The sequence below is a fragment of the Pelophylax lessonae genome (assembly GCF_965119305.1).
Source record: "Pelophylax lessonae genome assembly, chromosome: 2".
NCBI lineage: Eukaryota > Metazoa > Chordata > Amphibia > Anura > Ranidae > Pelophylax > Pelophylax lessonae.
This window is the reverse complement of record NC_138769.1, coordinates 580,077,715-580,097,792: the sequence shown is the minus strand read 5'-3', so window position 1 is coordinate 580,097,792 and position 20,078 is coordinate 580,077,715. Positions and strand designations below refer to the sequence as shown.

The 20,078-nt window shown below is 45.2% G+C and overlaps 1 protein-coding gene across 1 annotated transcript in view; it reads right to left on the bottom strand.

Moving 5' to 3' along the window:
- Window positions 1-19,696, bottom strand: part of TSPAN31 (tetraspanin 31) — a 46,094-nt gene extending 26,398 nt beyond the window's left edge. The window contains exon 1 of the mRNA XM_082244359.1: window positions 19,531-19,696. Coding sequence (XP_082100485.1) covers window positions 19,531-19,593 — 63 coding nt within the window. The 5' untranslated portion in view covers window positions 19,594-19,696. The remainder of the gene's footprint in view (window positions 1-19,530) is intronic.
- Window positions 19,697-20,078: the final 382 nt, after the last annotated feature.

The window sequence follows — 20,078 nt, the reverse complement described above, 5'->3', positions numbered from 1 at the left end:
CCAGGTACACCACATCCACTGGTCTCCCATGGTCTAGCTCACAGCTTACCTCCTCGTAGAATGTTAAGAGATTGGTTTGACAAGAACGCCCATTTGTAAACCCGTGCGGATTACTGCTGATGATGTTGTTGTCTTCAGCAAACTCTACGATATAGTCCCTTATCATCCCCTCCAGAATTGGCTGATACACATAGTGGGCACCATTGGCTCCCGCTGCTGTCAAAGTCAGTGAGCCAAGGGAGGAGAGAAGGGGGTGGGTCCGAGCCATGGCTCCATGTCTGAATGGACACACAGCAGCGTCTCGGCTCAGGTGCCCTCATAGCAAGCTGCTTGCTGTGGGGGCACTCGGCAGGAGGGAGGGGCCAGGAGCATCGGGGAGGGACCCGAGAAGAGGAGGATCGGGGCTGCTCTGTGCAAAACCAACTGCACAGAGGAGGTAAGTATAACATAACATGTTTGTTATTTAAAAAAAAAAACACATTAGCATCATTTAAAATTTTAAACAAGCATGTATCACTTGCTACCCAATGTTTATTAGCAGACTGGTGTTCAGATGAAAATGTCTGTCAGCGATACAGGGCAACAACCATTCTGTGGGTTAAAACAATAGCCTTGTTCCTGAAATCCATGGGACATGTGGTTATCTGATTCACTGTATTCATCAATATTGTATAGGACATCAATACTGCATGACGTTCAATCAATTCTGTAATCTCAAATGAAAGACTTATTTGTGTTGAAATCCATATCTCTTATTACCCAATAAAAAAAAAAAAATCCCTGGAAGACCCTGTTATCTGCACTCTGATACAACCAAATGCAATTCCATATAGAGCTTGGTACCCAACTCACCCCTCTGAGCTCCCAAACCCATTCTTTTCCCTCCATCACCTTCATTTTTTTGGAATGAGCAGTGCATGTTAGTGGCAGTCATGTGCACTGGTCAATGCGCACTACAAATCCCATAGTCCATCCCACAAAACGAGTAAGAGGGTGGCTAATGTTTCTTTTAAGTTAAGAATATATTCTTTGATACATTTTTTTTTTTTTTAAACCAGTGTTTAGAAACACTTTAACACAAGAATATGAATGTCATACAACAAGCATGTTAAAGGAATGATATGAAGAACTGAAAATATGTGCTTACTGGAAATACACTATATAGGGCCTTACAGTATTCATAACCCTTGCAAAAAAAAAAAAAAAAAAAAAACGTTTTTTTTTTTTTTTTTTTTTAAATCTTACCGTAAAATTCCTCTCTCTGAGTCCTCTGACAGTCGCCGCCCACTCATACAGTCTTCACCAATGGGGTATTGACTTCCTCTCCTGAGGAGTAGCTAGGCAAAAGACTTGTTAAAACAAAAGCATTTACATAGACACACCCATGGGGGCTGTCCCACTGGTCCAATACCCCCCCTGCAATAGCCATCCCAACTCAGTTTGGTAGCAAGCAGTTAAGTGTATAAGAACCCCAAAAGAGGGGCAGGGGCGGCGACTGTTGGAGGACTCAGAGAAAGGAATTTTACGGTAAGATTTTACAAAAATTCAGTTTTCTCTTACGTCCTCCGACAATCGCCGCCCACTCATACAGTCTTCACCAATGGGGATGTCCCAAAGCAGTGTAGACATGAGGGGTGGGAAACGCAACCATCAGAAAAGGCAACGCAGTACCCACATCAGAGAATAAAATCATAAAATAGAAGAAGAAGGCTGAGACCGTAGCCCCAGCACAGGGAAGCCTATCTACTCCTGAACTAGGCAGAAGACAAACTGAGTTGGGATGGCTATTGCAGGGGGAGTATTGGACCAGTGGGACAGCCCCCATGGGTGTGTCTATGTAAATGCTTTTGTTTTAACAAGTCTTTTGCCTAGCTACTCCTAAGGAGAGGAAGTCAATACCCCATTGGTGAAGACTCTATGAGTGGGCGGCGACTGTCGGAGGACGCAAGAGAAATACTTCTTTGCAAAATAGCTCAAGCTCTGTCAGATTGGATGGAGAGCATCTGTGAACAGAAATTTTCAAATCTTGTCACAGATTTTCAGTCCTCAGGTTTTCTTCTAAGATTGCCCTGTATATGGCTACATCCATCTTCCCATCAACTCTGACCAGCTTCCCTGTCCCTGCTGAAGAAAAGCATCCCCACAACATGATGCTGCCACCACTGTGTTTCACGGTGGGGATGGTGTGTTCAGTGCGATGTGCAGTGTTAGTTTTCCTCCACACAGAGTTTTGCTTTTAGGCCAAAAAGTTCAATTTTGGTCTCCTCTGACCAGAGCACCTTCTTCCACAAGTTTGCTGTGTCCCCCACATGGCTTCTCGCAAACTGCATACAGGATTTCTTATGGCTTTATTTCAACAATGGCTTTCTTCTTGCCACTCTTTCATAAAGACCAGATTTGTGGAGTGCATGACTAATAGTTGCTCTGTGGACAGATTCTCCCACCTGAGCTGTGGCTCTCTGCACCTCCACCAGTGTTACACCATGGGCCCTCTTGGCTGCTTCCGATTAATGCTCTCCTTGCCCAGCCTGTCAGTTTAGGTGGACAGCCATGTCTTGGTTGTTTTGCAGTTGTGCCATACTCTTTCCATTTTCGGATGATGGATTGAACAGTGCTCTGTGAGAGGTTCAAAGCTTGGGATATTTTTTATAACCTAACCCTGCTTTACTTCACCACTTTATTCCGGCCCTGTCTGGTGTGTTCCTTGGCCTTCAAGATGCTGTTTGTTCACTAAGGTTCTCTAACAAACATCTGAGGGCTTTATGGAACAGCTGTTTTGATACGGAGATTAAATTACATATAGGTGGACTCTATTTACTAATTAGGTGACTTCTGAAGGCAATTGGTTCCACTAGATTTTAGATAGGGGTATTAGAGTAAAGGGGGCTGAATACAAATGCACGCCACACTTTTCAGATATTTTATTTGTAAAAAATGTTGAAAACCATTTATCATTTTCCTTCCACTTCACAATTATAAGCCACTTTGTGTTGGTCTATCACATAAACTCCCAATAAAATACAGTTATGTTTCCAAAATGTGTAAAATTTAAAAGAAGGGTTAGAAATACTTTTTCAAGGCACTGTAACTTGACATGCTGGCTGTAGTGCTTTCATCTGTCTATAAACATGGAAAAACCAACCCCAAGGTCATCTTTTTCTAGTGCTTGCCAGGTCACTCTTTACAAAGACAAGCAAATGAACCTTGGACACTGAAACAGAGCAAACACTCAGGACAAAAGCCAAATACGGCTTAAGCTCGATAGGACACAGAGCAGGAAAAAAGGGCACACGCTAAAGCCTCGTACACACGAGGAGATTATCAGACGAATGATGGTCCATTTTTTTGTTGCACGCTAGACTAGGGCTGGGCGATATGGCTGAAAACTGTATCACGATATCAGTGTTTCATATCGGTCGATATCGATATATATTGATATTTTTTTATTACCCATTTAAAATAAGGACCCTAGGGTGAGAATGCAGGGTGACTGGCATGGTGCAGGAGAATGCAGGGCGACTGGCATGGTGCAGGAGAATGCAGGGCGACTGGCATGGTGCAGGAGAATGCAGGGCGACTGGCATGGTGCAGGAGAATGCAGGGCGGCTGACATGGTGCAGGAGAATGCAGGGCGGCTGGCATGGTGCAGGAGAATGCAGGGCGGCTGGCATGGTGCAGGAGAATGCAGGGCGGCTGGCATGGTGCAGGAGAATGCAGGGCGGCTGGCATGGTGCAGGAGAATGCAGGGCGGCTGGCATGGTACAAGAGGATCCGGGGTTGTGGGCATACTACAGGAGATGCAGTGCTGTGGGCATGGTACAGGTAGAACATGCCCGCAGCACTGCATCCCTTGTAGTGTGCCCGCAGCCCTGCATAACGGCAGGTAGTGAAGCTGTTTCACTTACCTGTTCCAGAGGCGCCTTCGTTTTAAAAATGGCGCCGCCCGGCGCCGATACGTCATTGCACACGCGCCACCTCCGCTCGTGTAATTTCGGCTATTCCCGGCCTCTCCCGAGTGGCGGCGGCGCGTGCGCAATGACGTGTTGGTGCCGGGCCGTGCAATTTTTAAAAGTTTAAACCCGTCAGAGCGGACTTTTCGATTTATCGTTCAAGTTTTCCTATTGCTATCGAGCACGGGACTATCGCGATACCTATCGGTATCGTTTTATCGCCCAGCCCTACGCTAGACTCATATTAAAAATGAAGAGGTTACTCAACGTACGAAAATTCTCATATGACAGAATACAACTTTGGAAGTGTTAAATTGTTTTGTAATGTATTCTTTCATTTTCAAGCATGCGCAGTCTTGCTCTTCTGATTTTTTTGGACGAAAAACTTTATCAAGTCAATGAAAATTGAACATCGTGTTTACTTCCAATAATAATTTTATAGCCTGCACCTTCAGGTTTTGTCGTCTGAAACGTCGGAATCGACTGTCAAAAGCACTATACTAAATGATCAGATAATAAGCAGTTCATTCGTCATATGAAATTTTACGTCGGATTTTCTTATCAGGTGTATGGGCCTTTAGGAAAAAAAGGGAAGGAGGATTATGAACACGTATTACAGGTGCCTTCACACTGCCACTCTGCGCTTGGTCCACAGCGCAGTGTACAGTTTTCATGGGGGTTAGCTGCACTTTCCCATAGACTTCTATTATGTCCCACAGTTTTGGTGTGATTTGTGAAAGCATGCAGGACTTTTGGTGTGCTTTCAGAAAACACACCAAAAATCGCAGGACACAGTAGAAGCCCCTGGGAAAGCGCAGAGTGCAGCGGATCAGTGTGAAGCCATCCTAAAGTCAATTGTTTTAAACACAGAATGGCCATATTTGTATTGTGGTTTGTTTTTCTTCTGGGTTTATCCATCCTTCAAGTGGAAAAGGTTTATCCATGGTAAGAAAGGCATCAGTTTATGGAGCAAATGAAAGAGCTAACAATGGAGGTGGCTTCATTTACACAAAGATACCACACTGGGGTGCACCACTCTTTGGTTAATAACCCTTAGGATTGAAGGTTTGGTATGTGCTTTTCTGGTTAATGTTTTTGGCATGAATTAAGATTTAGCCACTGCTTTCAGAGATTTGGCCTTAGTATATGGGACATCATGAAGGACCTTGATGTATTTTTGTGTTTTCAAGGATAAGCCTTTAAGATTTGGTACATTTTTTAAGTCAGGTGGAAAACAAATTCCAAATTCTTTTTGAAGCAGGTTTTAGCCCACCTAAAAGAGCTTTGCTGGGTAAAGCCCAAGCTAGCAACTGAAACTATTATTGTTTTTACTTAGGGTTGTCATTGACAAGGGATGGGTCAAGTCCCCCACCCATAGATGTAAAGAAAAAAAAGGAACCCGTTTGTCAACATTGTGAGTGTGGTTCAAGCAATGTTTGGGGTTTCTCTTCTGGTATTTTATTATTACCGTAGGTCAAATTGACAACATTTAAAGCGGAGTTCCACCCTCAGAATAATTTTTAAACAAAAATAGCCCATTAAAGAGGAAGTAAACCCTACTCTGTAACTTTTACCTATAGGTAAGCCTTATCATAGGCTTACCTATAGGTACTGTAAATATCTCCTAAACATGCACCGTTTAACCACTTAAGCCCTGGAGGATTTGGCTGCTAAAAGACCAGGGAGTTTTTTTGCGATTTTTTACTGCGTGACTTTAACGGACAATTGCGCGGTCGTGCAACGCTGTACCTAAACGAATTTGACGTCCTTTTTTTCCCCACAAACAGAGCTTTCTTTTGGTGGTATTTGATCACCTGTGCGATTTTTTGATCATGCGCTATAAACAAAAAAATAGCGTAAATTTTGCAAAAATAACAATATTTTTCACATTTTTTTTTATGAAATTCCCCCCCCAAAAAAAAATTTAAAAATCAAAATTGTTTTAACATTTTTCGGCCAATTTGTTTTACGCTACATATGTTTGGTAAAAAAAAAAAAAAATATATATATATTGCAAAAAGCGTATTTTGATTGGTTTGCGCAAAAGTTATTGCGTTTACTAACAAAAGGGAAAGATTTTTCTAATTTTTGGCATAATGGCGGCGATCTGCGATTTCTTTTGCGGGACTGCGACATTGCGGCGGACAGATTGGACCCTTGACTGACATTTTTGACACTTTTGGGGTTACCAGTGACATTACTGCAGTAATCAGTGCTATACATATGCACGGTTACTGCAAAAATGACACTGGCAGGGAAGGGGGTTAACTGTATTGGAGAGGGAGGGGTTAAGTGTGTCCTAGGGGCGTGTTTCTAACTGTAAAGGGACATGGCTATTGGTGTAAAAACAAAGATCAACGGTCCTACAATTTTACACAGGGAAGAATGACAGACGGCTTGTTAACATAAGCCGCCCGCCTTTCTCCCTTCACCGGAGCGATCGTGAGTGACCGGCGGACGATCGGGTCCGCCAGTCACACGCACTGACTTGTCAGTGAACAAACCGGGTGTGCCCGCCCGCAATTGGCTCGCAAGTCAGTGACAGGCGAGTGACGTACCCCTACGTCACTCTGCCTGGCCCGGGGCTGACCGCCGCAGTATATAGTCGTGCGGCGGTCGGCAACCGGTTAAGAGATATTTACCTTACATGCAGCCAGTGACGTCAGTGGCGCATGCGCTCTGAAGGAACGGCCGCTGGTGCCGTTCCTTCAGAGCCCTGTGCCGTGACCGTCGGCTCCCGGGCAGCGTGCGCGGGAGTGACGTTACCGCGGCTCCGGCCAATCAGATGGCCGGATGCCGCGATCCCGAAGACGGGCGACTGAACATGTCGCCCATCATAGGAGGTAAGCGGGCGGCACGGCGGGGGCTCGTTATAAGGCATTTCATAATGAGCTAGTATGCTATGCATACTAGCTCATTATGCATTTCTCTTTCAGGTTGAACAAAAAAAAAAAAATTTGGGGGTTTACAACCTCTTTAATATGAATACATCTCGCTTGACAAAACCGCTCTTTGCATATTTAGGAGTTGAACAGTGTATTTATTTAGTGCAAATCTTACTTTTAAAATTGCTGCCTTTGCGTGGCCATCTTTACTAAGGGCATCTGAAGCCGCAGTGTAAAACTTAGTGTCCTTCTTCCTGATTGCTGTTCATTCCTGCTACCCAGAATGCAGCAGGCAATCCCGCACATGGGCAGTACTATGCTTTAGGCATAGTACAGGTTGCTATAGAGACGTCGGCTGAGGAGGAAGTTGCCGCCCTCTATATCCCTTCCCCGCCTCCCGGAAGACACAAGTGCAGCAGACAGAGAGAGAAAGAGCCAGACAGACACACACAATGCAAACTATTTTTTTTTTGTAAGGAAATACCGTTTTTCTTCTATATTTATCCGCACTTCCGGGTCCGGCCGCCTATAGGCACTTACGTCACTCGGCGATTCGCAAGGGCTCCTGGGATAGCGGCGTTGTGTGTCCCAGCAGCCCTTGCGAATCGCCTAATGGCGGGAATATTATCTGATTACAGAACAGTCACACAGCTGTTATCGGGGCACATTACAGGGGCACTCTCAAGGCACGGGGACAGGATGTAAAGGTGAACTCTCATGGGGACACTGATGTAATATATAAATAATAAAGGGGAACTCTGACGGGGACACACAAAGGGGAACTCTGACGGGGACACACAAAGGGGAACTCTGACGGGGACACACAAAGGGGAACTCTGACGGGGACACACAAAGGGGAACTCTGACGGGGACACACAAAGGGGAACTCTGACGGGGACACACAAAGGGGAACTCTGACGGGGACACACAAAGGGGAACTCTGACGGGGACACACAAAGGGGAACTCTGACGGGGACACACAAAGGGGAACTCTGACGGGGACACACAAAGGGGAACTCTGACGGGGACACACAAAGGGGAACTCTGACGGGGACACACAAAGGGGAACTCTGACGGGGACACACTGGATGTAAAGGAGGACTCTGATGGGGACACGCTCAATGTCCCGCTCAGAGTTCCCCTTTATGTGTCCCGCTCAGAGTTCCCCTTTATGTGTCCCGCTCAGAGTTCCCCTTTATGGGTCCAGTCAGAGTTCCCCTTTATGGGTCCAGTCAGAGTTCCCCTTTATTATTTATATATTACATCCGTGTCCCCATGAGAGTTCTCCTTTACATCGTGTCCCCGTGCGGTAAGAGTGCTCCTTTAATATGTCCCGATAAGAGCTGTGTTCTGTAATCACATAATATTCCCGCCATTTCTCAATATGAATCACACATGAGAATAAGCCATTCCGTCCTGCACATGCGCAGATAGTACAGTGAGCGAGGCAGAATCTGACATTAGCTTCTGTCCCCTACGCTCTCTGTCCATCTTAGGATAATGCATCCAACAAACTCCCCCGCCTCCTCCTCTCAGTGAGCTCTACGGGATGTAATGCTTTCAGTCACTGAGGGGAGGTGGGGTGGAGTGAGGACTGAATGCAATACATCCCTGAGAACTGGAAACATGAGATTTCGTCACTAGGCGAATTGCAAGGACTGCTGGGATACATGTCTCAGAAGCCCTTGCGAATCGCCGAGTGACGTAATCGCCGAAAGCAGCAGGAGCCGGAAGTGCAGATGAATAAAGATGATAAAAGGTATTTCCTTTAAAAAAAAAAAAAAAAAAATAAGTTTTCATTGGCATTAGCATATTTAAAGGGTATTACGTACATATCAACTTGTTAAAATGGGTGGAACTCCACTTGAATTGATTAAACAGACTGCAAGCTCCTTTCTTTTCCTGATTAAGGTAGAAGAAATTAGAAAAGTGAAAGCAGCATTCAGTCTGGTTTTTGTTTTTTTTTAGTAAGAAACATAACATTTTAGATTAGAAGGATCGTTGCTTAAATAAATAACTGTTTTTGAAACATGTTGCCAGTGGCTACAAAGACAGCTAAAGGTCAGGAAACAACATACTGATGGTACATAATTTAGGGGCTCTGAACATGATCATTACAGTTCTGCAAGGAGAAGGATTTTGCACCTGAAGTTTCCCAAAAGTATATGGGAAAATGTGTTCTGGTCTGATGAAACCAAGTTTGAACTTTTTGGCCATAATTTCAAAAGATATGTTTGGTGCAAAAACAACACTTCACCAAAAGACCACCATACCCACAGTGAAGCATGGTGGTGGCAGCATCATGCTTTGGGGCTGTATTTCTTCAGCTGAAACAGGGGCCTTAATCAAGGTAGAGGGAATTATGAGCAGTTCCAAATATCAGTCAATATTGGCACAAATCCTTCAGACTTCTTTCTGCTAGAAAGCTGAACATGAAGAGAGAACTTCATCTTTCAGCATGAGAACGACCCAAAGTACAAATCAACAAAAGAATGGCTTCACCAGACCAAGATGAAAGTTTTGAAATGGCCCAGCCAGAGCCAAGACCCGAATCGGATTAAAAATCTGTGGGGTGATCTGAAGAAGGGCTGTGCACAGGAGATGCCCTCGCAATCTGACAGATTTGGAGTGTTTTTCCAATGAAGAGTGGGCAAATATTGCCAAGTCAAGATGTGCCATGCTGATAGGACTCATACCCAAAAAGACTGAGTGCTGTAATAAAATCAATAGGTGCTTCAACAAAGTATTAGTTTGAGGGTGTGCACACTTATGCAACCATACTATTTTAGTTATTTATTTTTACGTCCCTCCACCTAAAAGATTTCAGTTTGTTGTTCAACTGAGTTGTACAGTTTATAGGCCACACAAAGGTGGAAAAAGCTCTGAAATTATTTATCTTTGTCTCAATTTTTACATCACAGAAACCAGACATTTTAACAGGGGTGTGTAAGTGCTGAGGGACCATTATCTAGTAAAGCTTTTTCCTAGTTATTATAACTACTTGGTAGAGCTGCACGATTAATTGTATAATAATCGTGATCTCGATTCACCCGCGCCCCTCCAAGATTCTCAGTGCAGTCATAATGGGTTAAGATGACAGTAAAAATTATCAGTTCACATTTGTGTAGATGCTGCCTAGGATAAAGGGTGCCCCCGGGATACTGGCATCGGTATTGTGGTGGGATTGGTAAGGTAGCTTGGACCAGAGGGGAAGCCGTCGGCCATGGTGGAGCCAGCGTGAAACGCAAATGGTGCTGATACAGGAACTGATGTCAGCTGAGAGAATGATGCGGTGGATGGGCGGTACTGTGTTTCTTCTTCAGACAGAGGCCCCGGGGACACTGCACCCTTCATCCCTCTCCGTGAAGTGTACATTCATGCCATGCTTTTTCAAATGTGAGCTGTCTTTATTTAACCCATTATTATCATGACAGAGGAGGAAGGGGGGGGGGGGGTGTAATCCTAGTCACAGCTTTATTTCAAATGGCTCTAAATTAAATAAAATTATATCTTAGAAAGAAAAAAAAAAAAAAAAAAGTGATCTTCATTCTAAGCAAAAAAATTGCGATTCCCTTTTTTGCCAGAATCGTCCAGCTCTACTACTTGGCAACCCCCTGTCTGCAATTTACCGCAAGCAAAACAATGTACTCATGTCACTGCCTACTTCCAGGGTTTAGGGAGCACACATACGTGTCCCCCCGCCTGGCTCACAGCGGGAGCCTGTCAGCAAGTCCCAGCCAATGATTCACGGCTGGGACATGCTGATCGCCACAGCCCCTGAGCTCTGTGTTGGTAAACAACACAGGGCTCTGTACAGAGGGAGCGATTTGTCAGAGATCTTTAGTAAAAACCAGTGCACTTTACACACAATACACATAGTTAAGCAGGCAACACGCTAAACTATTTATTTTTTTTTTTTTTTCCTTTAGATTTAACAAAACCATAAATAAGGAGGTCAAACCTAAACACTTTCATTGTGTGTGCAATCAGGCAGGCCCTACACAGTTGAAGGTAATGCCCCATACACACGTGCAGATTATCTGCAGACTTTTGTCTGCAGACTTACCAAAACCATATAATATGAGGTCAAACCTAAACACTTTCAATTTGTAGGCAATCCGGCAGGCCCTTGCACTACATTGAAAAGGTAAGTCTGCAGACAAAAGTCTGCAGATAATCTGCACGTGTGTACGGGGCATAAATCTAAAAAGGAAATCAAACAAAAGTTGTAGAATGTGTATCCAGCTTAAGGCATGCTTAACCCCTTGATCATCCTAGATGTTAACCCCTTCCCAGCCAGTGCCATTAGTGCTGTGACAGAGTATAATATCACTGACCACTGTATTAATGTCACTGGTGATGTCAATGACCGTTCCCCCCAGCATCAGTGTCTGATTGGCCGCCTCACTATCGCAGTCCCATTATAAGTCCCTGATCACCGCCATTAGTAGGTTAAAGGTTTTTTTTTTTTCCAAAATTGTCTTTTTTCATTTATATAGCAAAAAAAAAAAAAAAAAAAACCCCAGTGATTCAAATACCACCAGAAAGCTCTATTTGTAGGGGAAGAAAAATATATACATTTTGTTTGGGTAAAGCATTGCCAGACTATGCAAAAAAACAGTTAAAGTAGCAAAGTGCCAAAAAGCAAAAAAATGGCCTGGTCATGAAGGGAGTGAAATCTTTCAGGGCTCAAGTGGTTAACACAAAATGTCACATTTCAAAATTGCGCAATATACAAATTTTCCTTCTATGGAAAGTTTCAGTGCTTTAAAGTAGAAGTAAATCAATTCACTAAAACCTTTTAGGCTTTCATTTTTAATCACTTGAGCGCTGGGTGCAGTTTTAAAACATCACAGGGACAAAGGCTGTATGTTCTAGCACCATAACTCAGTAGTTCCTGTAGGTCCCAGCCGACACCTAACAATAGGACCAGTAGTGAAACAATCAGCCCCTGAGCTTTGGATCTTGCTTCATAGGAATGAAAATTCGCTATTGTCACACTGATCCTCCTCCTGGCTAATCAGGGAGCGGGTCCTCCCGCTTCCTGATTGGCCGAAAGGCAAACCCCAAGCCATTGGCCGAGGAGGAGGCACCGCGGGAGGACTGAGGAGACGCGGGAAGCCGGGGACTGAACTGAAGAGAAGTGAGATAAGTGCATGGACGGGTCTTGCGGGGGGGGGGGGGGGAACGCTGGCGCTCTGCATTGAAAGGTGGCACGCTGGCATCTCTACATTGAAAGGGGGCAATGCTGTGGCAATCTGAATTTATTGGGGGCAATGCTGTGGCACTCTGCATTGATTGGGGGCAATGCTGTGGCACTCTGCATTGATTGGGGGCACGCTGGTCACTCTGCATTGACGTTCCCCCCCCCCCCCCAGACGGGCCACAGAAAAATTATCAAACGTTGACCGGTCCGCGGCGATAAAAAGGTTGGGGAGCACTGCCTTACAATATAGCCCCACACTATAGATGAGCCTCAAAGGGTGACCAAGCCCTCACCCTTACTGATGCATTGATAGCTTGAGCCCAAGACCTACGGGGCTCCAAAGAACTCTATTTGAAGGTTAACAGGTAGGATTTGTTCAGATGGGCAATACAGAACAGCTTCAGAGCCACTAAAGCTTTCTATTTAATTTAATGGATATTCCATTTGAGAGGAATTTTACATTCTTCACGGTTATTTCTGACCTCTTGACTTGCTTTTGAGATTGCCTCATGCTAGTTTTGCAACCTCATTGATATTAATAGCACAGGATTAAAAGTTAACTCTTACCCAACCCTGAAACTTAATCTGATTCTAAGACTTAAGTATTAGGGAGATGCTAAAGGGACTCTGCCACCACAAGCTCATGTTTACCAATTAGCTCACTGGTAAAAGAAACATGGATATACTTACTATTCTGGCAGCCCATGAATTCAAAATCCCATTTCTCGACCACGGCACATATTCCCCGGTCCGATTGGTTGAATACTTGACCCCCCACTGTGGTCAAAACTTGTGAGCAGGTAGGCCATTTATCATAGAAGAGGCACATAGGGGAAAATTTACTAAATCTTGTGCACTCAGAATCTAGTGCAGCTGTGCATAGTCAATCGGTTTCTAATTGTAGCTTGTTCAGTAAGGGTCCTATCACACGGGCTTCCCCACCCGGCGGACTCAGTTTTGCTCAGCGGTAGATCGATCCGCCGATCCCCGCTGAGCAGGCAGATGACAGCTCTGTCTTCACTCACTGTGCAGAGACAGAACTGTAAGAGCCCCACTCTCCTCTATGGAAGATTGGATGGAAATGGACCGCCTGTCCGTTTTTATCTGATCTCATCCTCCAGACGGATGGAAAATAGGGTTTGTATCCGTCTGGATTTCACGGACAGGATCGGAGCTGATAGCAGCGAGTGTTAGCAGACATGTCACCGCTGACACCTGCTGCTCCATAGGGATGCATGGAGCATCAGATCAGGTCCGCCTGAAAAACTGACAGGCAGACCTGATCGGAAAGCCCGTTTGAAAGGGTTCTTAAGCTTTGACATTTAAAACTGGAAGCGGATTGGTTTCTATGCTGAGCTGCACCAGATTTTGCACTCTCTAGTTTTAGTAAATCTCCCTCACAATGTCTCTTCTGCAATAAAATACACCTACCTACCTGCTCGCAGTGCTCTGCGGGATGTACACTAAACTGTGCATGTGCAGCTCAGCTTCCATAACAATAAATGTCCCCTCTGTGCCAAGATGACTGACTCCTGAGCAGCACCCAGGGAGATGAGGGCATAGGACAACTCGCAGACTTTGGAAGTTAGAAAGGAGGTAAGTATCAGGACACTGGGTGCACTTTAAAGTGTAGCTAAACTCATTTTTATACAGCGGTCATCAGAAAAGGAATAGAGAAGAAACTGTTAGAAAAGGAATAGAAAGTACATTCTAAAGATTGTGAACAGACAAACAGGCTTGATTTATTGCAAAAAAGAGAACAAGTCTGCCTGCACACAGTTTATAGTTTTTCACTTTAGTTCTGCTTTAGGAGAGACAATGTCAGCTTGGCCATGACCCCCTTATATCTACCTAGTCTGAACTCCTGGTGACACTGCTTGGCACTTTCAGGGCATGTATGGGGGAGCTGATCCTTTGTGAGGGTGCTCAGACCTAGCAGCCAATTCCCATTTATACCATCTGTCCACCAGTAGCAATTAAACTCCTCTGGTTCCTCCATGTACAGAGGAGATCACAGTGCATCCAGAAAGTATTCACAGCGCTTCACTTTGTTACAGCCTTATTCCAAAATGGATTCAATTCATTATTTTCCCCAAAATTGTACAAACAATACCCCATAATGGCAACGTGAAAGCAGTTTGTTTGAAATCTTTGCAAATTTATTAAAAAATCCCATGTACATAAGTATTCACAGCCTTTGCTCAATACTTTGTTGAAGCACCTTTGGAACTAATTACAGTCTCCAGTCTTTTGGAGTATGATGCTACAAGCTTGGCACACCTATTTTTGGGCAGTTTCTCCCATTCTTCTTTGCAGGACCTCTAAAGCCCATCAGGTTGGAAGGGAAAAGTCGGTGCACAGCCATTTTCAGATCTCTCTAGAGATGTTCAAGCGGGTTCAAGTCTGGACTCTGGCTGTGTCAAAGACATTCAAAGAGTTGTCCCATAGCCACCTTTGTCATCTTGGCTTTGTGCCTAGGGTCGTTGTTCTGAACATGAACCTTCGCCCCTGTCCATAGCGCTCTGGATCAGGTTTCCATCAAGGATGTCTCTGTACATTTCTGCATTCATCTTTCCCTCGATCCTGACTAGTATCCTAGTTCCTGCCGCTGAAAAACTTCCCCATAGCATGATGCTGCCACCACCATGCTTCACTGTAGGGATGGTATTGGCCAAGTGATGAGCGATGCCTGGCTTCCTCCAGACATGACGTTTGCCATGCAGGCTAAAGAGTTCAATCTTTGTTTCATCAGACCAGTGAATTTTGTTACCCGTGGTCTGAGAGTCCTTCAGGTGTCTTTTGGCAAGCTCCAGGCGGGCTGTCATGTGCCTTTTACTGAGCAGTGGCTTCCGTCTGGCCACTCTACTATACAGGCCTGATTGGTGGAGTGCCGCAGAGATGGTTGTTCTGATGGTTCTCCTCTCTCCACAGAGAAATGCTGGAGCTCTGTCAGTGTGATCATCAGGTTCTTGGTCACCTCCCTGACTAAGGTTCTTCTCCCCCGATCACTTAGTTTGGACAGGGCGGAACGCTTTATGAAGAGTCCTGGTTGTTCCAAACTTCTTTCATTTACGGATGATGGAGGCCATTGTGCTCATTGGGACCTTCAATGCTGCAGAAATTTTTCCTCGCCTTGATACAATCCGGTCTCAGAGGTCTACAGACAATTCCTTGGACTTCATTTGTGCTTGGATATGCACTGTTAACTGTGAGACCTTATATAGACAGGTGTGTGCCTTTCCAAATCATGTCCAATCAACTGAATTTACCACAGGAATACTCCAATCAAGATGTAGAAACATCTCAAGGATGATCAGTGCTGAGGATGCACCTGAGCTCAATTTTGAGTGTCATGGCAAAGGCGGTGAATACTTATGTACGTGTGTGTTTTTTTTTTTTAATAAATTTGCGAAGATTTCAAACCATCTTCTTTCACGTTGTCATTATAGGGTATTGTTTGTAGAATTTTGAGCAAAATAATGAATTTAATGCATTTTGGAATAAGAATGTACTACAGTGGTGATCGAAAGTTTGGGCACCCCAGGTAAAAATTTGTATTAATGTGCATAAGGAAGCCAAGGAAAGATGGAAAAAAAAATCTCCAAAAGGCATCAAATTACAGATTAGACATTTTTAGAATATGTCAGTTAGATTTTATTTCCATAATTTTTACACTTTCAAAATAACAGAAAACAAAAAAATGGCGTCTGCAAAAGTTTGGGCACCCTGCAGAGTTAATATCTTGTACTGCCCCCTTTGGCAAGTATCACAGCTTGTAAACGCTTTTTGTAGCCAAGAGTCTTTCAATTCTTGTTTGAGGTATCTTTGCCCATCCTTCCATACAAAAGTCTTCCAGTTCTTTGAAATTTCTGGGCTTTCAATTATGTTGAGGTTAGGAGATTGTGAAGGCCATGGCAAAACCTTCAGATTACGCCTCTTGATGTAATCCCCCGTGGATTGAGAGGTGTGTTTAAGATCATTATCCATTTGTAGAAGCCATCCTCTCTTTAACTTCAGCTTTTTCACAGATGGCATCAAGTTACCATCCAAAATTTGCTGAAATTTTATTGAATCCATTTTTCCTTCTACTCGGGAGATGTTCCCTGTGCCACTGGCTGCAATACAACCCCAAAGCATGATTGATCCACCCCCATGCTTAACCGTTGGACAGAGGTTCTTTTCATTAAATTCTGTGCCCCTTCTTCTCCAAACGTACCTTTGCTCATTCCGGGCAAAAAGTTCAATTTTAACCTCATCGGTCCACAGAACTTGTTTCCAAAACGCATCAGGCTTGTCTATATGTTCATTTGCAAAGTTCAAACGCTGATTTTTGTGGTGAGGACATAGAAGAGGTTTTCTTCTGATTACTATTCCATGAAGACCATATTGTTACAAGTATCTCTTTATAGTGGAATAGTGTACCACAACTCCAGTGTCTGCCAGATTTTTCTGGAGGGATCGTGCAGTCAAACGTTGGTTTTGAATTGTTTTTTTCACAATCCTGCAAGCTGTTCTGTCTGATATTTTTCTTGGTCTTCCAGATCTTGCTATAACTTCCACTGTTCCTGATGACTGCCATTTCTTAATTACATTCCGAACAGAGGATATTGACATCTGAAAACGCTTTGCTATCTTCTTATAGCCTTCTCCAGCTTTGTGAGCGTCAACTATTTTCAGTTTCAGATTTCTAGACAACTGCTTAGAAGATCCCATGGTGCTGATTGTTGGTCAGATGAGTCTGGGCATTTAAAACCTTTGAGATTGACATCACCTGGTCTTCCCAGACGATGATTGAGAACAATCTATGACACTGGCAGGTCTCAGCCTTGCAAAGGGGGCAGTGCATGCTATAAATTCTGCAGGGTGTCCAAACTTTTGCACATGCCATTTTTTTGTTTTCTGTAATTTTGAAAGTGTCAATGAAATAAATCAAATCTAACTTTTGTTGACATATTATAAGAATGTCTAATCTACAATTTGATACCTTTTGGAGATTTTTCCATCTTTCCTTGGCTTCTTTATGCACATTAATACAAATTTTTACCTGGGGTGCCCAAACTTTCGATCACGACTGTATAACAAAATGTGGAAAAAGTGAAGCGCTGTGAACACTTTTCAAATGCACTGTAGGACTTCCTCCCTTTTGCCTGCAATTAAAAGGATAACTCTACTTTCAATACTTATCCTTTCAAGCGGAACTAAACCCATCGATTTACCAGTTTCAAAAAGCAGTTACATTCCTGTCATGTGCAGGGACCACTAACTGTCACTCTCAACCAAACTGTCAAACCATCCATCAAATGGCTTGGTGTCAAAACTGGATCACATGTGCAGCACCATGGCAGTTGCAGCTCAAACAGAGGCCAAGATGACAGCTTCCTTGACTGAAACCGATAGGAGGGTTTAGTTCCACTTTAAAAAGTCTCCCATCCACAAGATCTTCATTGGGGAGACACACAGCCATTCTTCTGTAAACCCCCCCCCCCCCCCCCGCATGCACAGTACAATCTCTAGTCATTCCTTTTGAAAAGCCACTCAACTTGGGACAAACAACAGGCAGCCATTCAATAGAAATGTCCAGAGATTGCAATATGCACAGATGGAAGAAGAGCTAGGCCTGGGGACTTATAAAGTGGACGTGGTCATCTCTTTCAGAACACCGAACAGCAAAGATTTTAGATGAGCGAGGACAGGAGAATATAACATGGGGTTCTGGAAGAGGAGAACTGTACTGAATGTGAGGACCTAAATAACCCATTCAACTATTATCCAGTCAGGCAGGCCCTAGCACTACATTGCTATTGGCAGATCTTAAGCTGACCATACAATCCGATTGGTCAATCTCCAGGCAAAAAAAAAAAAAAAAAAAGTTTTCTCATGCAGTGAGGCTGTTCCCACACTGCACAGGTTAACTGCTCATTTTTGCCTAAGGCAGGGGGTCTCCAAACTTTCTAAACAAAGAGTCAGTTTACTGTTCTTCAGACTTTAAGGGGGCCAGACTGCTGCTAGTGAGAATAAGCGGCGCCCCAACCCTGGTGCCAGTGGGAGGAAAAGCGCCCCCAACCCTGGTGCCAGTGGGAGGAAAGGCGCCCCCAACCCTGGTGCCAGTGGGAGGAAAGGCGCCCCCAACCCTGGTGCCAGTGGGAGGAAAGGCGCCCCCAACCCTGGTGCCAGTGGGAGGAAAGGCGCCCCCAACCCTGGTGCCAGTGGGAGGAAAGGCGCCCACAACCCTGGTGCCAGTGGGAGGAAAGGCGCCCCCAACCCTGGTGCCAGTGGGAGGAAAGGCGCCCCCAACCCTGGTGCCAGTGGGAGGAAAGGCGCCCCCAACCCTGGTGCCAGTGGGAGGAAAGGCGCCCCCAACCCTGGTGCCAGTGGGAGGAAAGGCACCCCCAACCCTGGTGCCAGTGGGAGGAAAGGCAACCCCAACCCTGGTGCCAGTGGGAGGAATGGCGCCCCCAACCCTGGTGCCAGTGGGAGGAAAGGCGCCCCCAACCCTGGTGCCAGTGGGAGGAAAGGCGCCCCCAACCCTGGTGCCAGTGGGAGGAAAGGCGCCCCCAACCCTGGTGCCAGTGGGAGGAAAGGCGCCCCCAACCCTGGTGCCAGTGGGAGGAAAGGCGCCCCAAGGGCTGGATAAAAGCGGGCAAAGGGCCACATCTGGCCCCTGGGCCAAAGTTTGGAGACCACAGGTGTAAGGAAGAGGAAGATATACTTACCTGATCCTCCTTGCCTATGACAGGTCTGGCACCCCCGCCTCCCTGGGATCTTGAGTTGTGGACTGTTCCTGATGTCATCAAGCCCAGAGCATGCTCAATAGACCAGGAACAGTTCACCAATGGACCCAAGGAGAGCGCCATTTTCTGTTGGCTTTAAATTAGAACTTCAACTAAAAGTGAAAAACCCACGTATGCTCTTCGTAACCATTTATTTCAAGGTTTTTTTTTTCCTGGAAGTGGGTACCTTTCTCTGACAGGTACCCGCTCCCAAAATTCCCACCTAGGCAGGAATAGAGGAAATTTGGATCCCCCTCTCCCCACACAGAGCACTTCTTGTGTGCGCATGGTGGGGAGTCAGCTGTGAAGCAGCAGGAAGTCATAGCTGGCTTCCCACAGCCAAGATGGCGGTATCAGAGGCCAAAAGACTGGCGAAGAACTGGCCCGGGAGTTCCCTTTAAAATCTACCAACAAATATGTCATATAGGGCCCTGTTAATTGATGGGAGGGTACAGGCCTGTCCTCACATTACACAGCTTTGGTAACTGTAAATGAGATGCATCCGATCTATCCATCACTAATGTGATGAGAGGGACAGGGAGAAGCACACACAGGCACACTGGGAGGAGGATGATGATGAGGCAGAGAAGACAATGATTGAGTCGGACCAGTGACAGTACAGAATCAGGCCTGGCAGGGGGAAGGGGCAGCAGGGAGGCTCCTAGGATGAAGCCATGACACCACACCTCACACACACATCGACGTTCCGCTATTCTTACCATGTAGACCACGTTGAGCGCACACAGCGCATTCTTAGAGCAGGTGAAGCCGCCGCACACCATCCTCCCGACTCGGGCTCTAGCCAGGATAACAAGACGTGGTCTCTTTAAATGAGAAGCTCCTCTGCCTCTGTCTCTCCCGGCCCGCTGCCTGGTGACGTCACCGACCTCACTCCCTAGAGACAGAACAGATCGCTGATTGGCTGAGGGTGAATCTTGCCCCGTCCTATCGCTCGGACTTCCACGGCTGACGCACATACGCGGGCGCAGATTTGACGTTGTACGAAATTACAGTGAGCCGCCATGTTGGTACACCTGACACTCCCTTATATAAGAACAGTCAGTCGTTCCGTACGTTGGGAGGGAGTGAGGTTGTAGAGGGCAGTGTTGTTGGCTGAGTGTTGCGCTGATGGCCTTTTAGGTTTAGAAAGTTATGTATCTTTTCTTCATTTTCTGGCTAGCAGCTGCTGTGAGGTCAGCAGTTTACAATACTGTCTTTAAAAAGGTTGTAAACCTCAGAATTTTTATTTTTTTTTAAAAAATGAACA